General features: G+C 53.3%; 2 protein-coding genes across 6 annotated transcripts in view; one reads left to right on the plus strand and one right to left on the minus strand.

Moving 5' to 3' along the window:
* Positions 1–17,174, plus strand: LHX6 (LIM homeobox 6). Of its 4 annotated transcripts, XR_005703713.1 has the most exons (11): positions 1–75; positions 609–749; positions 1,046–1,228; positions 1,305–1,426; positions 6,793–7,013; positions 9,145–9,245; positions 9,331–9,426; positions 10,986–11,160; positions 11,670–11,773; positions 13,456–14,136; positions 14,702–17,174. XR_005703713.1 is itself a non-coding variant. In XM_040083254.1 (10 exons), exons 1-10 carry the CDS (start codon positions 1–3, stop codon positions 13,474–13,476), a joined length of 1,239 nt encoding a protein of 412 aa, XP_039939188.1. In that variant the 3' UTR covers positions 13,477–17,174. The 4 variants fall into 4 exon arrangements, 2 of the variants coding, with proteins under 2 accessions (XP_039939188.1, XP_058279086.1); XM_040083254.1 differs by having other exon boundaries at positions 13,456–17,174; XR_009208447.1 differs by lacking the exons at positions 1–75; positions 11,670–11,773 and having other exon boundaries at positions 322–749.
* Positions 16,412–24,199, minus strand: part of MORN5 (MORN repeat containing 5) — a 14,510-nt gene continuing 6,722 nt past the window's right edge. For both annotated transcript variants that reach the window (XM_040083257.1, XM_040083258.1), the window contains exons 5-6: positions 17,741–17,856; positions 16,412–16,517 (exon numbers count right to left, since the gene is read on the minus strand). In XM_040083257.1, the coding sequence (XP_039939191.1) occupies positions 17,777–17,856 (80 nt within the window). In that variant the 3' untranslated portion in view covers positions 16,412–16,517; positions 17,741–17,776. The remainder of the gene's footprint in view (positions 16,518–17,740; positions 17,857–24,199) is intronic.

Raw genomic sequence — 24,199 nt, forward strand, 5'->3', positions numbered from 1 at the left:
ATGCACCGGAGCCATGGGGGCGGGCAGCCCCGGGGCCCTGGCCGCCGCGCCCCGGCCGGCGCCCAGGCGGGCAAGGTGAGCGCTGCCGCCGCCGCCGTCGGGGCCGGGAGCGGGGCCGGGAGCGGGGCCGGGCTCCCCGCGGCGGCCGGTACCGGGGGCCGGGGCCGGGCCGGGGCCGGGGCCGGAGCCGGGGCCGCTGGCTGCCTCCCGCTCCGGAGGGGTGGATTTTTCCATCCCGGCGTTTTCTGGGGCGTTTTGTGCTCGGCGGAGGGAGAGGGGGAAGAATTTCGATTTTTAATTACTACCATTAAAAAAATCAAATTTGCAATTCTTTGGGTGGCCTGATGGATTCCCTGATTGACAGCCGGAATTGACACTCTGGTACCTCTTATCTCGGGCATTTACGGCAATTTCTAATTGCAGGTAGTTTGGGGGGTTTTTCAGCGCCTTGGCTCGCATGGGAACCGAGCGATTACTTCAAGAGGCCCGGGTTAAGTGCAGGCAGGGGGAGAATTCAATCCACATTCAAATTGCTTCATTAAAGAGACGCAGCTTTTGTTGCAAAGGATTTAAATGGCCACTAGAAAGTTCTTATTTATTGTTTTGAGGCGGTTTATATAGGGTGCCCCGCGCTCGCCCGGCGCATGGAGCCGCAGCCTCCCTCTCCCGCTCTCTCCATCAAGGTGATGCCGCCGGAGCCGCTGCCCAAGGGGAGCTCCCGCTGTCTCGACCCGCACTCCCGAGCCATGGTAAGCGGGGCCGGGGCTTGCGGGTTCCAGCCGGGACCCGCCGGGCCGGGAATGCGGGGCCGCGCCGGGCCGGGGGTGCCGGGAGCTGTGGGGACCCGCCGGGATCCGCCGGGCCGGGGGCTGCGGGGCCGCGCCGGGCCGGGGATCGCGGGGTCCCGCCAGGGATGTCGGGGGTTCGCGCGTTCCCCCGGGCCGGGGGTGCCGGGGGCTGCGGGGACCCGGCGGGACGCTGCGCTTCGGTGCTGCGGGGAACGGCGGGGCCCCGGCTGACGGCCCCGCGGCGGCTCTGCCCGCAGTCGCAGCCCGACGGGGAACCTCTGCCTGGAGCCCTGGAGAAGGAGGACGCCCGCTCAGCGCCCAGCACCCCTTCCACGCCGTCCGTCTGCTCCCCGCCATCCTCCTCCTCCTCCACGCCGTCGGCCGGCAAAAACGTCTGCTCCAGCTGCGGGCTGGAGATCCTGGACCGGTACCTGCTGAAGGTGAGCGGGGCGGAGGGCGGCGGGGGCGGCGGGGGGCGGCGGGTGGCCCCGGGTCTCAGCCCCTTCTCTGCCGCAGGTGAACAACCTCATCTGGCACGTCCGGTGCCTGGAGTGCTCCGTGTGCCGCACCTCGCTGCGCCAGCAGCACAGCTGCTACATCAAGAACAAGGAGATCTTCTGCAAGATGGACTACTTCAGGTAGGGACCGGGACCGGGACCGGGCCGGGGCCGCTCCCGGGGGCTCAGCCCTCGCCGGCCGCAGCGGGGTCGGGGCCGCTCCGGCGCTGCGGTGGGGAAGGTTTGGAAAACCCGCCGGGCTCCCTTGGAGCAGCCGGGTGGGACACGACCCTCGGGAAACCGGGAGGAAGGAAAGGACGGAGTTTGGGGTGCAGCTGCACAACCGCCCAGAGGGATTCCTGCCCTCCGGCCGGGCCGTGCGGGCCGCCCCGAGCCCCTGCTCCTCCCGGCCCGGCGGCTCCGGGGAACGGGGCTCGAACGGCCTCGTCCCGGCTGCTGCCGGACGGTAAATGCGTGCTGCCAGCCGGCGGTGCCCAGCGGCTCTCGGGGAGCCCCTGGCAGCGCTGTGGGCCCGCAATGGCCGGAGCGCGTCAGGGAACGGAAACGAACGAAAGGCAGCGGCGGCGGCCCCGGAGCTCTGTCCGGACCCGCGCAGCCCGTCCCGCGGGGAGGATGTTCCGCCTTCGACAATCTTTCTGTTCTAAACCTTAAAGCACGATTTCCCCCCCTCAGTTTGACTCCAACGAGGGAACTGAGTATTTAGAGCTCCTCGCCGGGCTTTAACCTACCATTGGGACCCCCGCTCTGAGTTTCCCCGTCCTACCGGGATGAGGGAACGCTGTTTGACCCGGGAGGAAGGGGAATGGCGGGCAGGAAATGGGAATGACCCCGGCGGGGCGCGGGGGGCTCGGAGCATCCTCCGGCCGCGGCAGAGCTCGGGGGGCACCTCAGCGATTCCTCCGGTGTTTTTTGTTAAAGGCTCTGCGATCACCCGATTTTCCGCGGCTCAGCCCCTGCCCCGCCGGGCTCGGTGCGGTGCCGCCGGGAGTGCGGGGCTCGGAGAACAGGGTCAGTGGTGTCTGCGCCCTGCCCTGTGCTGGTTCTTCTTGTTGTTATTGCTATTATTGTTGTTGTTGTTGTTTGTTGTTGTTATTATTTTCAAACTGCAATTTTCGGTGATTTCAGCGAAATTTTCCCCGCTCAACACAGAAAGGCACAAGGGGGTCCCGGGGCCGCGGGGCTGTTTTGGGGCACTTTGAGTGTTTTCATTCATTTATCACCGTTCTGGAGCCGTTGATGTTTGGTTTATTTTTGGTTGGTTTTTAAGAGCGGATCTTTCCAAAGGCGGTTTTAAAGTAGCGCCGGGATCTCGAAATGACCTTCGCGCAAATATTGCAAATAACAGTGTTAGAATAAATCTGTTTCGCGACCTCCGGTGCGAGAATCGCGGACCCCGTCGGGAGCAGCCAGGCTCTGCCCGCCGGTACCGGCGGGGCCGAGGGAAATAAAACGAAAATCGCGGAAGGCGCCGCAGGACGCTCCCGGTTCCTGCGGCACCCGTTCGGGGGGCGCGGGGGCTCCCAGGCAGCGCTCCGCAGTTGTCTTTTGCAAAGAAAGGAGGCGGTTTGGAGAGATTTCTTTATTCTGTTTTGGTGGATCTCTGAGCGGCGGCAGCGAGGGCAGCGGCGGCGCTGGAGCCCGGCGGGTGCGGAGCTGCCTCGCTCCCCCGGGATCGCTGCGGCCCCGGCCGAGCCCCGGTGCGGCGCTGGGGGAGGCGAGCGGGGGTCGCTCCCACGGCAGAACCCGCCGGGCTGAGCCGCCGCCGTCGGTGCCGCTCGGCAGGGCTGGGATCCCTCCCGCTACCCCGGGCAAACTCCTCTCGTTGTCCGCTCTCTCGGCCCCGTCCTGCACCCGCCCAGCCCTCGGAGCATCCTGGCTGGTGCCTTGCTGACTCCAGCCGGCGGAACCTGCTGTGTGGCGCGGGCTAAATCTGATCCTCGGGATGGATTTTGAAAATTTTATTTATTATTGGGGGCAGATTAAATATGTGGGATTTTTTTTTTCTTTTTTTTTTAAATTTTTATTTTTTTTTCAAAGCAAAGCAGAAACCCCATCCTAACGCGTGTGGAGCCAAGGCAGACGGGAGGGGCAGAGAGATGCTCTGCACGGGTCACACGGATGCTCTGTGGCTGCGGTGCTGACTCCTCCGACACCGGGGCTCTTGGGGGATGCTGAGGGTGAAGGCTGTCAGGCACGGGGCTGTCACAGCCCCACTGCCCACGGGGAGTGTGGTTAGGCCCGCTCTGCCCGAATGTCCCTTCTCTGTCCCCATGAGGGGCTGTGTAGGTGCTGCCTCTGCCGTGACTCTATGGCCTCATGTGCGTTTTCAAGCAAATGCTGCTGTTTCCTGTGTCTTGTCAAATAATTACATTTGGCATCGAAGGCTTCAGCTCTTCAAGGAGAACCAAATTAAAATTGGAGCTCATCAGGCAGAACACTGTGTTCCCGGGCCGTGCAAGGGCTGCTCACAGCCGAGCTCCCGCGGCTCCGCTGGCCCGGAGGCCCAGCACGACCCCGGGGTGACTCCTGCCGTGCCCTGCTGTGAGCTCGGTGGGCAGTCTGCAGGCATGTGGCCTTGGGGACACTGGCCCGGCTGTGGCTCGGGTGGCCTTCGCCCCTCGCCGTTCCGTCCCTCTGGGTTGATGCTCCTGCTCGAGCATCGCAGCGTGGAGATCTGGCTGAGGCGCCGCCGCTGCTCTGCTGTGAGGCCGAGGAGATGTCAGCTGCTTCTGAGGGCTGCGTTAGAGCCTCCCTGCAGAGTGACCCGGGAGGGGACGGGAATGTTCAGAGCCGCGTGTGGCCCCGGGGCTGGGTGTGCCTTGCCTGTCCCCACGGGCAGGGATGGACAGGAGGGCTGAGGGAGCTGCGGCACCTGGGTGCGAGCGGCGTGGGAGAGACAGGATGCACCAGGACATCCCCCCGCCTCTGCTCTTCCCGTGCCCCAGATGATGCAGCTCCCCTGGGGGAGGTGGGATGAGTCTTCCTGGGATGAGTCTCTCTGGGATGAGTCTTTCCCGGTAACGTTGTTGTCAGTTTCCGTCTCCCAGAGTTAACCTTTGTGGAGAGCATCTGCTCACCTGACCGCAAACCGTGCTTGCAGGGCGTGAGTCCACGGCTCTGGAAGCGTTTGGTGATGCTCCAGTGCCACAGTTCTGGGCTTGGACAAATCCTCTGGCTCTGTGTCTCTTGCTGTAGTGTGGCCCTGTCCCCATTCCCATCCCTGCCCGTGCCAGGCAGGAGTCCTGTGGTGCCCCTCTCCTGGTGCTCTGCTGCCCCGAGCAGATGGGGCTCGTCGGGCTCTCACTGCCCTGTGAGCTCAGCAAGCTAAATCCTGTGCTGTGTTTGAGCTGTTATTTGCAGTGGTGATGGCTCGGGGCAGGTTTCTTGCAGCATTTCTCTCCCCGTTCCCGTGTCCCTGGCAGTGGTGGCCCCATGGTGGTGGGTGACAGTGACAGTCTCTTGGGTGCTGGCTCTGATCGCTGCAGCGGTGCTGCAGACGGGAGCGGGCCGAGAGCTGCAGGCACAGTGTCAGTGGTTGCTGGTGCTGCGGGCGGTGCAGCCCCGTGCCCGCCTTGCTGCTGAGCCTCGGCCTCGCTCCGGGCCCTGCTCACGCCGTGGCTCTGCAGGGACAGCGGCACCAGCCTGTGCCACACCAGCCCCGCGCCTCTCAGCAAACCCCGTCCGCCTCCCTGGGCACCGCTGCCAGCCCGGGGTGCTGCCGGGTCCTCAGGAGATGCCTGGGTGTCTCCTCCGGGTCCCAGCTGATGTGTGATGGGCTTGTGTGACCCTTTCTGTGCGCTGCCTGGTGCCTCAGTTTCCCCCGTGCCCGTGCTGCGCTCCCCCCGCCTGGGCTGGGATTTGAGCGGCGATCACCACGTGCCATTAGCTCCGTACGCCTGCCCCTCGCCTGATACTGTTCAGCAAGTACGACTGTTTACATAGCACATTGTTCAAAGTAATTCAATTTACAGGAATGATCTTTATTTCTAAATAAAAAATTAATACAGTTCTTTTGTTTGTGCGTTTATATAAACGAGCTGGCACAAAGTCAGTTTACAATGTTCCCATCTGAAGTAAATTAGTGAAGTCTCTTAGCTAAGTCTGTATAATTTCAGCGCAGAAATGTCCTCTATTTTTTTTTTTTTTTTTTTTTCTTTTTTGGTCAGCTATGGTCAGGCTGAAAAACTTAGACCCTTCTTTTCCTCCCAAATAGTTTTGCCATTAGTAATCCCAGCACAGGACAGTATTTCCACATCTTGCTGGGCCCACGGTGGGCAGGGTCAGGCGCGGGCAGCGCCCTGGCCCTGGTGGCCTGGCCTGGGCTCTGTCTCTGCCTGTCCGCAGAGCCTGGGGCTGCTCTGGCCCCTGAACCGAAGGGTTTGCGGTGCGGGGTCTCTCCTGTCGCTTGCTGCGGTCGTTTCTTGTCGGTGTTTTGTGCCTGCACCGGGAGATGCTGGAGCTGCTGGGGCAGGGCTCAGTGGCTCCGCTTCCCACTGTGGTGAGGGGCTGGCTGGAGCCCTCGGGAGCCCTCGGTGGCAGCGGCAGCGCTGCGGCTGTGTGGGGAAGGGCAGTGACTGTGCTGGAGCCAGTATCGCCTCTGGGGCGGCAGAGGAGAAGCTCCCTTCTCTCCTGATGCTCTCCCTGCTGCTCGTTGCGTTAATTATTTTAAGCAGCAGTGATACTAAAATGCAGATATCGAACCAAGGCCTTGCCTGGCACCTCGTGTCAGACACTGACCTGGGGGTTCAGGGCCGTGGGGGCCACATCTGCTGCTCCCTGTGAATCACCTGCCCTTGACCATCAGCATCCTGAATGGGGCTGTCACACACTGCTGAGGGGCTCCTGGCTGTCTTGTCGCCTCGCCACTGTGCTGAGCTACCTTCCAGCGCAGCTCGCTCCAGCGCAGTCATCATCCTCTCACAGCGAGGAGACCTCCTCCGTGGGGAAAAAGCAGATGCGTGCGCCTGTACGTGTGAGGAGAACACACATGGTTTGATTTATGGCAGCGGGAGAGAACCAGCTCTGACACAGTTTCCATCCGAGTGTCACACTGGCTGTTATCAAAATAAAAAACCCACGGGCTTGGGAGCTGATTCACGGCGCTGCATCACCTCAGCCCCTCGGCCGCGTCTGGCGCCGCAGGGCTGCAATGAGTTACACCCCGCTGCACTGCCGCTGCCACCGCCACGGCAAAGGCAAGGGCACCGCTGGGGCGGCTCCATCGCACCTCCCCGTGCATCGGTGTTGTGGGAGCTGGGGTGGTCGGGGTGAGCAATGGGATCGGCAGCAGCACCTGCACCCTGGCATTGTGCTGCCCGTCCTCACCTGCCTGTCCTAATCCTGCCTTCCTTCCCCTGCCTGCCTTCCCCTGCCTGCCTTCCCTGCCTGTCCTAATCCTGCCTGCCTCCCCTGCCTACCTTCCCCTGCCTGCCTTCCCTGCCTGTCCTAATCCTGCCTGCCCTCACTCTGCCTCCTCTCCTCCGCAGCCGGTTCGGTACGAAGTGTGCCCGCTGTGGCAGGCAGATCTACGCCAGCGACTGGGTGCGGCGGGCGCGGGGCAACGCCTACCACCTCGCCTGCTTCGCCTGCTTCTCCTGCAAGCGGCAGCTCTCCACCGGCGAGGAGTTCGGCCTGGTGGAGGAGAAGGTGCTGTGCCGGATCCACTACGACACCATGATAGAGAACCTCAAGCGAGCGGCGGAAAACGGTACGGAGCGGCAGCGGTCCCGGCCTCGGCCCGCGCGGGGCGTCGCCGTCCCCTGCGCTGACCCTTCCCTCAGGGTGCTGGGGGGTCCTGTCCTTGCCGTAAAGGGGTGATGGGTGGCCCTGGGGGGGTGTGAGCACGAGGCTCTGGGCTGGCAGAGGGCTCAGTGTGCTGGCAGCGCCTGCGGCTCGTGGCAGACCTGTGTGCCGTGGGCAATGCCAGGGACAAGTGCCCGGTCCCGCACAGCCCGGGGTGCAGGGCGTGAGGAAGCCACTGGGATTTTGAGGCGGTGAGTCATAAATGTAGAAGGTGGGATGGGCGATTTGACAAAACCTTCCCATCATTTTCCACCCGCCCTGCCCATGTGGGGTCGTGCCGCTCCCGGCTGGACAGCGCTGCGCTACGGCCAGCCTCCGCTGTCCCAATGGAGCCAGTGACACGAGGACACCCAGCACTGCAGCTCCTGTCCCTTCCCCGTCCTCCTGCATGGCAGTGCCCAGAGAGGTGCTCAGAGGAACAAATCTGTGGGGTTAGCCCAGGCCGGGCAGTGCCGGGGCCTGTCCTGTGGTGGAAAGTACCTCAGCACGTGGTGGGCACAGGGAGTGACACGCCACGTCCTGCCCATGCAGCATGTGGAAACCATTCACAACCTGACAGGAAGATAATATGTTTCTGTTTGCTGTGTTTGGGTACGAGGATGAAAACAGAGTGCCCGGTTGGGCTGGGAGGGTCCCGGCTCGGGACGTGGCTCGAGGCGTGTTGGTCCATATGGTCAGCTGCTGTGAGGGAGGTGATGGGGAGCAAGGAGCGGGGGGAGAAGCCACGTGTCCCAGAGGAGCAGAAGGGTGTGAGGACAGCAGGGTCTGGCACTGGGGAGTCCTGCAGAGCTGTTGCCCCAGCTGGGGGCCGGGATGGTGGCTTTGCTGCTCCTGCTCAGAACAACCTGCCGGTGTGGGCTGAGCACCAGTATTTGGCAGCGCTGGGGCACCTGGTGAGTGTCAGGTGTCGCTACCTGTGTCCAAGGGGTTTTGAGAAGGGGGTGGGATCACTTTGGAGAGCTGCAGTTGCTGTGGAGTTGGAGGGCCACACTCCCCCCTCCAGTAATTACCCAGCAATTTCTTCTGCACATGAGGTTTTACATACAAGAAAAATAAACAGATGTTGCTGAAGTCAGAGTCCCATTCATCATCCGAAAAGAACAAGTCAAACTATATGAGAAAGTCCTTCAACTCAAGCCAAGACAATCACAGCCTGGTCCAGCTTGTGGAGCGCTCCCCGGGCCGCGCAGGCGCATCCTGGGAGCGGGGCGAGCGCCAGCCCTGCTCAGCTGCCCTCCCTCACCCATCCCTCAGCCCTGCTTCACCCACGCTGCCAGGAGCAGCCAGGCGTGGCACGGGCTGCTGCAGGGCCCCGGGGAGCAGCGAGGCTCTGGCCACCCTCTCTGGGGGCTGCACAGCAGCGTGAGCACGGCTGGGCGAGGGGGAGGTCAGTGTCCCTCTGGGGTGTCCCCCCTTAGCGTGGCTGCGGCTCAGGGCACGGCCACCCCAAGGCCATGGGGACGGTGCTGCTCCTGCTGCTGCTCTGGGACCCAGGAGGAAGAGGAGGTCGAGGTGCTGGGATAATTTGGGGCTGGGGAAAGGAGCAAAGAGTGCACTGAAATGCTCTGAGCAAATGAAAGGACTGATGGAGGCAGCGCCCGCCAGGGAGAACGGGGTCACAGGGAGCAGCGAGGGCAGCAGTGATGGATATTGGTGAGCCTGGCAGAGACAGGGTCCCTTCCCAGCCACTCCCTGGAGAATGTGGCCAAGTGGTGACCGTGAGTCAGGGCCACAGGGACATCAGTGCTTGCCCTCACACGCCACCTCGACCCTGCTGCTGCTGCTGTCTCCCCTTGTTCCCTGTGGCTTCCACCACTTGCTGCATTTTTCTTAATTCCACAGCAAACTCTTGGGGAATGGTTGTTTCTCCTTCCCTGTGTGTGGAGGGGCTCAGCAGCGCAGGGCAGCCCCTGAGTGGCAGCGCTGGCTCCACTCTTTCCGCAGCAGGGGATGCTCTGGCTGTGCCAGGCTGGGATGCCACCGGGGGGGGCAGGCGGGCAGGTGATTTCCGTGGCTCATGGGGTCCCGTCCTGCAGGCAATGGGATCACGCTGGAGGGGGCAGTGCCCTCGGAGCAGGACAGCCAGCCGAAGCCAGCCAAGAGAGCCCGCACCTCCTTCACGGCCGAGCAGCTGCAGGTAGGGCAGGAGGCCCCGGGGGGCTGGAGGGGCCGTGAGTCCCCAGCCTCATCCCGAGCCCCCCTCTCCTCTCCTCTCTCCACAGGTCATGCAGGCACAGTTTGCTCAGGACAACAACCCCGACGCACAAACGCTTCAGAAGCTGGCGGACATGACGGGGCTGAGCCGGAGAGTCATTCAGGTGAGGGCAGGGCCGGGGTGGCCGCCGCGGGCCCAGCGGCCCCGGGCAGGGCAGCGAGGGGCACCTGGAGGCTGGCACCGGCCAGGGCTCACAGCCCCGCGCTCCTCGCCCCGGACACGCCGCACCCAGCAGCTCCCCTGCGTGTCGCCTCCTCTGCTCCCGCACCGCTCTCTCTCTGTCTCGCTCGTGGGTTCCGTGTTTGTTTTTCGCTCTTGCGATGCGATGAATCCAAACCCCATAGCCGCAGCCACTGGCAGTAAATCACCGGCTGGGGAAGCTGCCGTTAGCGCCAAGTCCCGGAGCGCTGCGCTCTGCCCCAGCCGCTGACCGGGAGTGTGGGAGCTTCCCCGGCAGCGCCCCTGCCACAGCAGCTCACCAGCGCCAGGAGGCACCGGGATTGAGAAGTTTAAAGAAAAAAGGGGTTTTGCAGCCCCGGGGGACACAGCGACAGGGAAGTCCCCGAGCCTGATCTGGCAGGGGAGAGCGAGTGGTGCCGTGAGGACTGAGAAATGTCCCCTCTGCAGCTCCCGGCTCGAAAACAGCCCAGCTTTGCCTCTTGGTGACGTTTGTACTCATCGCTTTAACGTTCTGCTCACATACTTTCTGCGTACAATAAAAACACGGGGGGCTGAAATAAATTTGGAGCTTTCATCCGAGATTGTTTTGCCAATGACACGTTTAAATTTTGTGTGTGAAAATCTGGCTTGAGCCTCCGTTATTGAGATTCTTCATTTAGCTAAAGATCAAGCAGGCTGCACACCCGCTGATTTTTTATGAGGATATTTTTTAGAGGTGCTTTGAACAGGAAGCAATTTGTCAAGCGCTTATGACTTCTCTGTGGTCCAGTGTGCTCTGCCGTGGGGAGCTGATCTTCACTCAGTCTTGGAGAAGGTTTTTACTCCCAGCTATCTTTCAAAAATTAAAGCATAAGGAACAGATCACCTCTTTAGCATTAAAAAAACCCCTTCCATACATGTTTTAACTCTAGGATGGATTTCCCTAACTTCTCCTTAATTGGAAGCAGTGAGATGTGATCAGAGATCTCATACCTGCTGCTCACACAGACTATGGCTGTGTCCCGCCACAGTACCCTCCTTTCTCAGCTTTAATGTTCTGCTGATGGGATTTTTGAATATGATAAACCACAAGTGATCACAGCAATATTGTTTTCATCATTCTTAGAGTCACAGCTTATCCTAGTTTAAGCTTTTACTCGTTTTTGTCTCCTCTTGTTTCTCATTGCCAGTGCTCAAGTGTCCCAACTGATCTCAGCTGTGCTCTTAGGCTGGGTGAGCTGGGATTGCAGATTAGAATATAAATAAGACCTTGAAAGGAGCTCCCGTCATTTGCAGGGAAGCAGTGCAGGGACAAAGCTTTGCATACGCAGCTTCACTCTTGCTCTGGTGAGTGTAACACAAACCCGCGGAAGCTGGTGAGGCGCAGATTTCCCTGTTTTATTCCTTTTGCAAACGCTTCGAAGAAACACCCACCCAAAGGACCCTGGTGAAGGACCACGCTTTAACCCAATCGCGTCTCAGCGGTCTCTGCTTTCGTTTCAGGTTTGGTTTCAAAACTGCAGAGCTCGCCATAAAAAACACACCCCGCAGCACACGGTGCCGCCGTCGGGAGCGCCCCCGTCCCGCATCCCCTCCTCGCTGGCCGATGACATCCACTACTCGCCCTTCAGCAGCCCGGAGCGGGCCCGCATGGTGACGCTGCACGGATACATCGAAAGTAAGAGAAGGGGCAGGGCAGGGGCAGCTCCCGGGAGAGGCGGTGGCAAATCGCTGCGGGCGCGGGGATGGTGCCCGTGCTGCTGCTCCTCCTCGGCTGTGAGAAACTTTGCCCTCGGGGTTAGCTCGTCCCCAGCAAAGTCGGTGCCTGGGTTTTACCTGGTCCTCGGCCCTGCTGTGCTCTCTGTGCCACGGAGAGGAGGTGTGAGTGTGCCCTGCGGGGCTCGGTGGTCAGTGGTCTCCTTCCTGCTCAGGACAGCAGAGTTGCTTTCTCTGACAGTTCCCAGCGCCAGTGAACGATTTGTGAGTGGTGGGCAGCTTTGGTGGTGCCTGGACAGAGGTTTTGGCTGTGTGGCTCTCGTGAGGTTTCTCCCCTCCCTGGCCCCTGAGGGTCCCTGCCCCGCCGGGCACCTCCTGCTCCGCGCGTGTCCCGCTGGAAGCCCGGCCGTGCCGGACGGAGGGCGTGTGTTGTTTGTAGTAACAGAGGCTGAAGCCTCTTCTCATCCACAGGTCAGGTACAGTGTGGACAAGTGCACTGTAGACTTCCCTACACTGCTCCACCAGTGCACCTCAAAGCAGACATGGAAGGACCACTATCTAATAGGGGTGAGAAGGTAAATGTAGTCCCTGTTCCAGGCTCTGGGGCCAACCCCCCGCTGTAGCCAAGGTCTGTGTGTAACATCATCGCCACCGCCGTCTCTTGTCAGCATCACTGCTTCTCCATGACCTCCGGCCGCTGCCACCCACCCATGTGTCTTCCCTTAGTTTTGGGGGCCCTAAGGTTGATGTACCCACCGTTGGTCAAAATGGCATGGCTGTGTTTTTCACCGGGTGCCCCTCGCTGTTGTGATGTGCTGGGGCTCTGTGCCTGCACCCACTGAAGGCTCTCACGTCCTCCTGCCTGAATCCTCCCTGGTTTCCCCTTCCCGGGTGCCCTGAGCTCTGTCCTGCTCCGTTCCTCAGGCACCTGCACGTGTGAACAGAACCTGGCTGTTAACAACGGAGCAGGGGGGACCTCCAGCATGTGCTAGCTTCCCAGTTTTCCACGAGTTAACAAAAAATATTAACTTCTTGTGGATTGCAGTATTGCTTAAAAATAATAACTGGTTACAATAGCTGAAGTAGGAATGTTATTTCACAATGTCTGGCCAGGAGACAATATTGCATGTTGATATTTTTCTGTTCAGCTCTTACAATATCTGTTCTAACACACAGCTTATTGGGGGCAAGACTTCTCAAACATGCTGAGGTTTGGAAGATTTTATTTAGGACCCTAGTTTCAGTGACTTCCCTTTGAGGGAACACTGAGCCTCTGGCAACTCTGAGTGGTTTTAGCTTTTGTCTTTACTGTTAGAAGTTCTCAGCACCTCTCTTTTCAGATCTCTCTCTTCTCAGTGCAGAAGCAGCAGCTTATTGAACTCTGTTTCAATGGGCAGAGGCAGGGGCACAGCGAAGATACTTTTCCAGTCTAAATTCCACCATTTTGTTATATCTGCCTAGCAAGCTGCAGAGTTTTCAGAAAATATTATACAGTGCTGGTGCTGTTGTTGGAGAGGCTTCACTGCAGCGAGCAGCTCCTGATTTAAATGCAATTACTGGCTCACAGCTGTTGCAGAACAAGGTTCTCAGGACACAGAGCTGCCCCCCAACCAGCTCCTTTTCTAAACAATCACTTGTGTGTTGAATTCCTGAAAACTGAAGTAGCTTTTTTTCCCTCACATCCAAAAATTTTTAAAAGCAGAGATAGCTGACATCCTGGGAAAACACATTTAAATGCTGAGTGTGTTCCCCTCTGTGTGTGGGGCATTCCCCACCCTCCTCTCGGGGTGCCCGGTGCAGTGGCTGAGGAGAACTGAGCTGTGACCAGCTCAGCAGCTGTTTCCCCTGCCCAAAGGCGGGGAAGGGGCTGGACCTGCAGAGCAGCGGGGTGCAGTGTTTGAGGGGAGCCTGCGCTGATCAGTGAGCGAGGTGCACAGTCAGCACCACGTGCTGGTCATGGTCTTTCTCTTGGTAGCTGCTCTATCACGGAGCAGATGAGTGAACTGCTGCTTTTGGGGTGCTGCCCAGTTTTGTTTGGTTTGACAGCTGGAGGAGTGGTGCACCTCTGCCACAGTCCCATCCCACCTGGGCTCCTCAGTGGTGGCTCCTGGGCAGAGAGCGCTTCCAGAGGGGATTTTCCTGCGTGGAAGCTGCTGCCACGGCAGAGCCCGCGTGTGTTCCGCCGCTCCCTGCGAGCGCATCGCCGTGGCCAGGGCTCCGTCTCTGGAAGCCGCTGACGCTCCCGTTTTTCCCGCAGGTCATCCTCTTTCAGTACTGACTGCGCGGACTCTTCCTCACCTGCCCGTGGCCCTACCAGCACCACTGCCCCTGAGCCGCTGACGCAGCGCCCGGCCCTCGGCAGCGCCGCCAGTCCCGCGGGAGAAGCTCAGACCCAGCACTCTCAGTTCTTTCCATTGACCAGCGCCTCACGTCCGCTCTGATTTCTCCAGCGACGCTCTGTGTATGTGTGTGTTGAGTGCAGAGTTACATTTTACACTTGTTTCTTGTGGACTTGTAGAATGACCGTGAGTCTCTCCGAGGCAGTGCCAGACACAGTCAAACCTGGTGACTCTACTGTGCTTGCAAGTCTTGCTCCCAAACCCATGGGAATACGAAAAACCCAGAACACGCCGAGTCTCAGGGGGGTCGATGATCACCTCTGAACGCAAAGGAAGGAGGAATTTACGTGGTTTGGCCTGATTCTCTTTTTGCACCAGTGAAGCAGTTCCTGGACATCCCTCCTCCTTTCCACTCGCATGTGTGAAATCTGAAATTGGCTTTTTGGCTCAGCAACTCGATATATAGACAGACCTTCCTGAGCCAAACTCGCAGGTAGCTGAGACTCCACTGAGTGGAAAACATGATGCCAGCTGGAAATAGGCAGTTTTTCTTCCTCCTCAAAGTGCTTTAGAATCACATGTCCTTTGATCACTCAAAGGTAAGTAAATCTTAGTGTTTTTCCCCCCCGTTTTATAGGAGGGGGAGCAGAGATGTCCTAACCTGAGAGGAACCATGAGGGTTGGTGGCAGAGCCAGGTTTAGCACCCTGAAGATTTTGATTGCTGACTTGTTCTTAGAACACTGAATATCTCTCTCCTCTCACAGCCATCTGCCAAATCTTTTTTTTTTTTTTTTTAAAGTTTTATACTCTCGTTCTTTATTAACAAGCTACTTTATTTCCTTGGAGTCATATTGGATGACAAAAGGGTGATTTCAGAATGTACCTACAGAAAACTCTCAGACAATCCATACTCTGGGACTGGGAAACGCTCAATGGAAGGTGGCCATAAGGGTGTAGAAATGTTCTGCCCTGCTGTGGACTCAAGTTCAGCCAGTGGAAAGAGTTGGGTAGAAACTGGAGACCAGTTAAAAAGGTGAAAGGCACAGTAAGGCCAGCAGGAACCGTCACTAGCCACGTGGACAGCAAGGGGATGGCATCTTCCTGTGCCTGGCAGCATGACTCTGATCCCCTCTGCCCTCCTCTTCTCCCTTGCTGGGGTACAGCTGTGGGTCCTGCCAGGCCCTGGGATGAGGGTGCACCCCAGGAGAACGGCTGGGCTCACACCAACAGCGAAGGAAGTGCTCAGCAGTCTGGCCCCAAGTCAGGAAAAGGGCTCCAAAATGATCCTTCATTGATGGGAATAACGAAAAGTAAACAAGTGACCTCTGCCAGCCCTTCTCAGTTTGCACCGAGCCAAGAGCAGGTCTGTAACAAAACCTCTCTCCACGCAAGCACATGGGTCTGTCCTGCTGTGAGGTGTCTGCGAGGCCGCTCTTCCAAGAATGTGAAAACCTACCCTGAGCCACAGCTAGTGAGGGATGTGACTGAGCCGTGCCCAAGGAGCAGGAGATGGGAATCCATCTGTTACATAACTTGTTTTTAATTGGAACTCTAGATACACGTGTTTTCCTCTCTGGGAGATCCTGGATCAGTCTGTGGCATGGGCTGGGTGGGCAACCATCCCACTGCTCTGGCCAGCCCATAGTGCACACGTGGGGAGCCTTCTCCTGCCCGTGTCCCTGAACTCCATGTGACACCAGCAGCCAGACACGTGGCTCCAGCTCAACCACGAGGAACGCTCCGGGAGTGGCGGGGGGAGATGGGGACGTCTGCTGAGGTGGCCATCGAGATCTCTTGGATTGAGAAGTAACTGAGTACAAGCACACGTTGATATTGGTTGGAACAAACCCACGCACGCACACTCTCGTGTGTGTGTGCACGTGTATTAAGAGAGTGATGGTACTACCTCGGACAGCTGGGCCGGTATCTGTCAGATGGCAGCCAGCAGCTCTATTCCCAATTCAAAATAACCTTGGAAAGGAGAGAGGGGGATCAAGTCCACAAAATCTCATTGTCACCTCCTGATGTGTGAGTGACCGTTTCCAGAGCGTGAGCAGTGACAAGGCGCTCCCGCACTGACCTGACCGGAGCCACCTCAGCAGAGGTCCCTCGGGGAGGGGACAGACACCAGCTGCTCCAGGCGCCGTCCTCCTTGTCCTTGTCCGTAGCAATGAGGGAAGGACGAGTGCTCCCTTGGCTGGCTCTCGGTGAGTGTTTGCCATCACGGGTTGAGGCGGTTGCTGTGCCCATGTGCCAGCCCTGAGGTGCTCGTGGGGGCCAGGGAGTCACCGGGGCCTGGCTTTGTTCCCCGTTTGTGCTTGCACATCCTAACGACCATTAGTGCACATCTTTAGTTGAGGAATTAGTGCCATAAAGGAGTGGGTAGTTACTGCATTTGATGCTGAAGGAGAGACTTCAGGCTGTAACTTGCCCTGACATCCCACAGTCTCTGAGATTGCCACAACTGTTCTGTTGAGGGAGAAAACGGTTTGGTGCGTTCCCCCCTTCTGTCCTGGCAGTGCGATGAAAGGGAAACTATGAAACATGTATCTGCTAAATACCAACCTGATCAGAAAAACCCCACTTGTGAAATGTCCTGGATTTCCAAGGGTTTGTGACCGATGCCAGGGCAGGGCCGGGGTGCCAGGCAGGGGCCGAGGGGATGGAGGTGTTTCTCTCCAGGGACGTGGGCTCACCACAGACTGTGCTTGGGGCACTTCCCCCCATAAGTAGCCAGGAGCAGCTTTGCTAATTCAGAAATCAGGCTCTGTTTATATTAAGCCCAAATTGTTTGCAAAAACTGGAAGCAATTCAGCTTGTGCAGTTTTAGAGCTAATTATGTGTATGGAAAATACTCAACTGTACCAAGAATGTAAGAAATCTTCTAATTTATTCAATACATTGTTTCACAACATATTTCACACTGACTGTTGCCACTGAACCAAACCTTATCTCAGGTCATTTGCATTCATCTCCTGTCTGTGGATTAAAAAAAAAAAAAAAATTAAAGTCATTCTCATTTTCTTAGTTTATTCAGTAATTGCCAGATGGGTTCTGGTGCAGCAATGCAGACTCCACGCACTAAACTTTTCCAGTTGCTCTTTGCAAACCCTTTTGCAGACAGAATCCACTGAAGACAGCCAGTGAAAAGCTCTTCACTCCAGTTTAATAAGGTGACTAACAGAGCTCGGCTCTGGGAGTGGGATGGTTTCAGGTTTTATCACCAGTGATTTTTTTGTGGCTCATGCTGGTTAACCCAATGCCCGAGCTAAAGGTGCTTACAGAACTCACTCGTTGGGACAGGGAGTGGGAACCAATCCTGCACTACTATCAGTGATTTATCTGTAGGATGCCAATTAAACGCCGGTTTTATTTCATCTGCCAATCATTTTGTTGTAGCATGTTGCAATTCTGCATGTCTTGGCTACAATGGTTAAATTTTTTTTTTTTTCTCTGAATGAGTGGACAGTCAAGACTAATATTTATTTTAAAAAAGTAAAACAAAATTGTAAGCACTTTTTGTAAAACCAATGTCTGTTTTGTTACATACTTTTAATGTTGTGCTTTGTAAATGTCTTATTTGTGTAATAAATAAAGTTAATGCAAGTAGAAGTGCTGGCACTTACATCCAGAAAATGATGTAATTCCATTTTATTTTTAAATACTTTTTGGCTTACTAATCAAGCAGCAACCCACCCAGTTTTCCTCTTTTATTATTTTGTTAAACTCTGGCTTCAGGAGAGTTCAACAAATGTTCGTAGTAAATGGATATAATTTCCTAGTTAGCAAACCAGTCATTAAAGAATACCTCTGGTGTACATTATTACAATGATCAATCAATATCAAAGTACTGAGCAAAAAGAGAGGAAAGGAATTCACCAGGACAGCTAACTAAAATCTGGGAAAATAATGTTGATTAAGATGGATTTGAATGACTTCAACACCGAATCCGAGGCACTCTTTTTAACAAATTGTTTTCAGGCTTAATAATGTTTATACATACTACACTGCACACCTCTCAGGAATATTATTGTGAGTACAGTCGGCTTTTTTGCCATGGCTTTTGCTCAGCATGACTGATTAAATGATTATTTCCATTTTTCTTTGAGCTGACAAAGATGACAGAAAGATTATATTCCTGTCGAGGGAAAGGGTGAGACAAATCCACGAGGACAAATTGCATTTATTGTGAATCAGATTACCTGCTTTGCTGGAATATTGTTTGGGAAAGAACTGTTTTATGGTTTCGGTTTCTGCTCAGTTGTTATATCCCAGGCTTTCCGGCAGGTCCGAAGGATCCATTCGTGCTCATCATTGTCTGCAAGGGAGAGAAAGAGAACGTTAAATATCCCTGTGTCAGACCTGCTCTTTGCAAGCCTGGGGTCCAGCTCAAACAGGCCATTCTTCCCTTTGAAAAATAAATCCCTTTTTTAGCCCTTGGCATCTCTTAGAACACTTTTTTTTGTTGTTGTTGTTTGTTTAAAAGATCGTGTGCTGTTGTGTGGGAATTTGTCAAGGCAGGAGCTAATGGGTCTGTGGCAAGGATTGATTATTCATGTTGGAGAAGCTTAGCTTGGGTGAACCACAAGATTTGCATGTATAGGTTTTAAATTTTGCCTTTTTAGGCAAAATATCCAGGAGAAATGTTGAAACTGTCAGAAATTAAGGTAGGCATTTTTTAAATACTCTTGATTGTGTTGCTTGTCAGTTTATAAAGAGTGAAGGTAAAGAAAAATTTCCAGTAAAATCCCAGGTTCTTGTCTTGCAGCTTTTCTTTCCATGCTGTTTTTGAGATGCATGTTGTGGCAGGTATTGATAAGCTGATGTAGTGGCTGAGAGATATTTTAGACCAACTCCTGTGTCCCTTGTTAGTATTCATGTCTGTCGTATTTATTCTGAGAGCATAATGACAGTGTGGGAAGAAAATAAAAGCAAAGACAATGTAGGAAAAAACAACTGACCAGCAAAGTTTGAATAGTAATTTTCTGCATGATTTACAAAAAAAGAGCTTGGTGAATGTTAAGTTGTGGCTTCTTAATTTCAGGGATTTAAATAGTCTTGTCTCCAAAAACTGTTCTGCAGCCTTTTCCTTTGTGTTTGTGTAGGAGAAAAGAGATCTGTCTAGTAAACCAGGGAAAACAAACTTCAAAAAGCCTTGGGGGGGGAAATATATATATATATATTACTTACAATACCTGTATTTATTTTTATATAAATTAATTATATTTGAGCTGCTTCTTGTGCTCACCACCGTCTTAACAAAATTCATATTATCTGCTTGTGATGTGTGTAAAAATCTAAATGTTGAGGGTTTGTGGCAGCCCTTGTTATGTACAAAAACGGATGATTGGGAGGAGGATGGAGCCGAGGGGGTGTATCCCCGGTGCTGTGACCATCACGGTCCCATTTATTCACCCTGCTGAGCACCCTGCTTAGGCAGGTAAAAAAAAAACAAACAAAAGAAACTAAACCAAAAACAGAGAAAGAAGCATGTTGCTTCTTTAGGAGACAAATTTTCGTGGAGATCTTTTGATTGCGGAGTTGTACCTTTATGTTAAAGTGACAGAGGAGCATTTGAAATGCAAAGGTAGGAAGGTCCTGGGCATGAAGCGTTAAGAAGTTCCCAGAGAGGTGTGTGACAAATTCTGATGCACAAGTTGTGGGGATTAATCCAAGTGACTGTGATGGCTTGTGAATCAAGCTTTGTCTTTTATCTGCCCTTTTTTTTTCCTTTTCATGCTGCCCTCCGTTTTCTCTCGTTGCTGGCCCAGGAGTTGGGTGCACACCCGTGAGGTGCTGCTCGCACCCAGCTCCGCTGGCATCCTGGTGAGGGCAGGAAAGGTGCCAAGTTTCTTGCTTTAATGACTGCAAAATTGTCATAATTTGGATGAAATAGCTAAGTTCAGCCCTTTCTGTGTTTCACTGATCTCTTTTTTTATTCCTTAGAGATCCACAGATCCATAACAAAATACCCTGTTAATGGCACGTTTCTAATTCGGGTGTAAAGTAGGAGAAAATAGATGCTGAAAAAATATGCTAAAAGGGAAATTAAAAACATGAGCACAGAATCTTGCTTAAAGACCACGCAATCCTCACAGGCAGATTCCACCGAGGGCTGTACCAGGAATGCAAATGTGGTCCTTAAGCTTTCTTAAAAACAACATCCAAGCCATAATCAGTGTGCTGGCTTTTGTTCTATGCACTAGGTGTTGTGATCACGTGAGCCTCGCCTGTGACAGATATTGTCCAGTCTCTGTGGCTCTGTGGTTTTAGCTGGAATTGCCTTAGCTAAAAAAACCTCAAAAAACAACTGTATCTGAGCTTGTAATAATTGCACGAAAAGGAAACTTTCGTCTGTTTCTGCCATGGTGGAGGAATAAGAGAACTTAGAGGTGTCTGGCTGTAGCTGGGCACACCGGGCTCACCTGAGTGCCAGAAATGACCAGCCTGAGTCTGTCTGAGCCTCACTCAGCTGGGTGAGTATAAGCTGGGTGGATAAAAGCACAAAGAAAGGCAGATGCTAACTTGGCTTCACAGGTTTCCAGCACACCCTTAGGCTGCCCAGATTGTCTGGATTTCCTGGTCTCAGAGGAAAGCACCCAGGACAAGTCACCCCAGGGATCTTAGCCCTGCCAGGCTGATTCCAAAATGTCTCGGTTTGTGCAGTGATCTGAGCCCATGCAAATTAAATACGTGTTCATAGGCCCTGCTTGGCCTGCATGTAGTTTAACCAGATGTAAAAACTGAACAAGCGATGCAGATTTCAACTTCGTTGAAAAAATAGATGTAATGACTCAACATGAAGTAAAACCCTAGAACTGCCATCCAGCCCAGCCTGATGTACAACTGGTCCTTGGTCTAGGTAAGGGGAAATGAAAGAATTCATCCAGGATAGGAAGAAGAACCACAGAATGGCTCCAGGGCTGGCTATGGGAGAGGAGGCAGGAAAATATTAGAATGTAAAGAGTTAAGCTATGGTAAAACATACTTTTGCTACACTAAAGAAGACTGGTTGATAATTACTGTAGTTTTAGGGCTATTTGAATCAGTGCAGCTGCAACCTCTTCAGTAGTAACCCCTGAAACAAGACAAACTGGGTTTATTGTACTGAACAAGTCTTAAAGCTCCTCCCTGATTGTTAGTAATTGGCAGCAATGGACTTAACAGCCTCTTGACTACCCTTTTTACACTCTACCTGACTGTGCAGCTAACAATTTAAATCACAGATGCCGATCCTTCTTTGTGGCAGCTGCTTGTTAACTACACGTTCCTCTTTTTCTGCCACTGGCTGCTTCCATAACCCTGCAACACCAGGGTTAGATTGGAGAATCACATTTCATCAATATTTAAAATGGAATTAAACCTTGAGGTTTGATTAATGCTACCAGATAGTGAGTTGTAATTACTATTTTGCAAATTGCAATTGTTTGAATATGTTAATATGATTGTCTAAGCACATCTTCACCTTCAGAAGTAATTTTCCCTTTAAAAAAGATTTGAAAAAAATACAAACTCTTTAATCAGTGCTAAATTATCACCCTGTGCACAATTAGGTAGAATGGGGTTCTTCATGTGGTGTGCTGAATTTTGTGTCAGCATATTTATCTTTAAAAGTTCATCCATTTTTTTAGATTTTCCTCAGTAGAATAAACAGTGATGGAGCAGGCTTTGCTGAAAGAGGACCAACCGTGCTGGTGTTTGAAGGTAAAGGAAAAAAGCTTTGTCTGAGCATTTCACTGCAATCTGGTGTATCCCAGCGCAGTTAGTAAATGTAACCCAGTCATTTCTTCCAAAGCCACTGAAATATTACCATTATTATCATGACATATTATTGGGATCTTGAAACTGAAACAGCAAAAGATTGTAATGGATGAGCTCTTGAATTATTTCCTTGTGTCTCAATCGAAAATGAGATCAGTTTCTAGCACCCACTAAATATATCTTGAGTATTGTGGGTGAGATCCTCAGCCAGCCCACACCGGGACAGCTCCCTGTTATTTTTGTGATTAATTCAGGCTGTTTTCATCAAGCAGGCAGAGGCACACGGAGCCAGCTCTGGCAGCCACCTGCACGGCTGGTCCCCAGAAACAGCATCTGCCCACAACAGATGATTAAGCAGGGCTGCAAGTCCTCCTGATCTCCTGTTGGACACTGTCCACACAGCCAACAGGTCAGTCTGGAGAGTCTCTTTAGGTAAATAAGACTCAGCTAAAGCTGTTGGCTGTAGTGTGTTCTTATAAGTAGCCCATTTCAAAATTGGTTCTTCTCACCAAATGTTGCCTGGGAACTTTCTGCCTTGTTTTGGGGGGCTTTAGGGGAAGTTCCAAGTGTCAGCAGGGTCCAAACAGGTGTCACAACCACGGTTAGGCGTATTCCACAGTGAGCTCAAGCTGCAGCCCACTTAAATCAGTGGATTTCTGCTCTCTGCAAAATGAAACCACTTGCCTCCTTTCCAATGTTCAGGCTCAAAGTAGTGGCAAAAGAGATTTCCCCAAATACCACACTCCAGATTTATCTCTCAACTGGGATTAGAAACAGCTGAAAACTCAGGGTGGCCTTGCTTCAGGGTGCTTCCAAGGGATGACATGAGAACATGCTGTAATTTAGGTGCGTTTAATCTTGCTATATTAAATGCATATTGCAAAGTTTAGAATTATTTGCTTCTAACTATCGTGTTTCTGTGTTGCTCATGGAAACCTCAGCTGTGAGAGACTTCTGAGGACTCTGCATGCTTAGGTGCCTGCCATGGCACAGAGCTGAGACTGACAGCACTGGCAGTACTCTCATGGGGGCTTCTCTTAACTATTGCTTTCCCAGGAAACCACCTAGAAATTTACCGAAATTAGAATACCCAGTGTGCTGAACAGGGGAAAAAACCCGACATTGTTCACCTTAAAACCCTTGTCTGACTGTGTTAGGTCTTTGTATCTGTGTGTGTTCCAGAGGCTGTGTCTGCACTGGAGGCCTGGTACACTCTGAAATTCCGATCCACGGCTCCCTCCCCTGCCCCAGGGCGAGTTGGGACCCGATGTGAGTGGGTATGATCCCTCTGTGTGCCCTGTTAGAGCCCAGGAGGGGAGCTGGCGTCCCTGGGATGTGCCACCCCCAGGACAGGGAGCACTGGGAGCCCTGGCACAGCTGAGGGCCAGCCCTGCCCAGAGCTTTCCATGCCCATGGTTTGGAAGGGTGTGTTTACAGCAGACCATCCTCGAGCAGCAGCTGAGCTTCCTCCCCGTTTGCAGAGGGCCAAGCACACGCAGCCCATTGTAAACAACAATATCACAGAATTCTTTCACATCCCTGACTCCTCCCAGCACCCGCAGCGCAGTTTATCATGTTCTTCCACTGCACAATCACAATGACGTGTGATAGCATCTCAGCCATGGGCTCTGCCTGGCACACCCCTTCCATTTCCACTGCCCCCTCCGGGTCCCTACCACCCCCCTCCTTACTGCACCTGACCCCACCGACATCAAGGCTGGCAAGAAAATGGAAAATATGTTTTCAATTAACCTCTGCTTCCACCCACAAATTCTCACCCTTCCATTCTCTTTTAATTACTGTCATTCCAAAATGGCCCCCAAATGAACTTTCCATCTCTTGTAAAAGCTGTTTTCACATGAGCTGTCTATTGGATGTAAGTGCCTATAAGACTCGTGTGTAACCTATTTAATGGATTCACAATAGGATGGTTAGCACCCAAACAAAGGTGTTATTCTTGGCATGCCCCTCTTTGGAACTGAAACTTCCACAGTTTTCAGAAAGATAAGGCCAGGAAACCAGAAGGAACAATATATCTGCAAAAGCTATAGCTACTGAAATTACCGTAGTAACTTACATCATGATGCAAATGTTGATATTATCACTGCTGGCTATAGCCTGGAATATAAATTATATTGGTTCATAATCTATTTTGCTGAATGGAGGATGTTTCGGATTAAAACATGTAAGCCAAATCTAATCTAAAAATGTTCTTGGTTGCTCAGATGAGAAATCTCCAAGTATCTCTGTCACCTGAGCAGACTTTGACACTGTGAGAGACATATGTATAAATTTTGCAATGGCATCCAAACTGTGCTTGGTCTTCACACATTTCTATATAAAAATAAATAAAAAGAGCATATGATGGGTAGAAAAATTGGTCCAACATTTTAAAAAGTGTTTAGGGGAGAGTAAGAAAAAAAAAAAAAAGGTAAGAACCACTCCCCCAACTTCTCATAGGATTCTGAGATCTTAATTTTAAATGGACTCAATTTCCCTCTGCCATCTTCACTGCTCAGCCACTTGCCTTGCCCACTCAGCACTCCCACTCTGATACTTGCCAGGATTCTGCCTCTCCTCCTGCTGAGATTTGGCTCCTCAATTAATTTATTTGTTAAGCATTGGGGATTGTTTAGATCCAAAGCTCTGACAACAGGACAAAAGCTATCTAACTAAAAACCAGGAAAGGTAGATAAGTGACACTTTGGAGATCCAGATCAAAGAGTTACCTGCTTCAGGATGTAATGTTTTTCAAAGCTTTTGACTACCACAAAGACTGAAAAGCAAGTACCAGAAAACTGGAATTGTATGAATGTGGCTAAAAACCTGTGTCCTGGAACTAGATACAAAGGAAAAAGTATGTGGGAGATGGAGGAGACAAGACCAGAGGGTGAATTTGT

Source organism: Hirundo rustica, chromosome 20, assembly GCF_015227805.2.
Source record: "Hirundo rustica isolate bHirRus1 chromosome 20, bHirRus1.pri.v3, whole genome shotgun sequence".
NCBI lineage: Eukaryota > Metazoa > Chordata > Aves > Passeriformes > Hirundinidae > Hirundo > Hirundo rustica.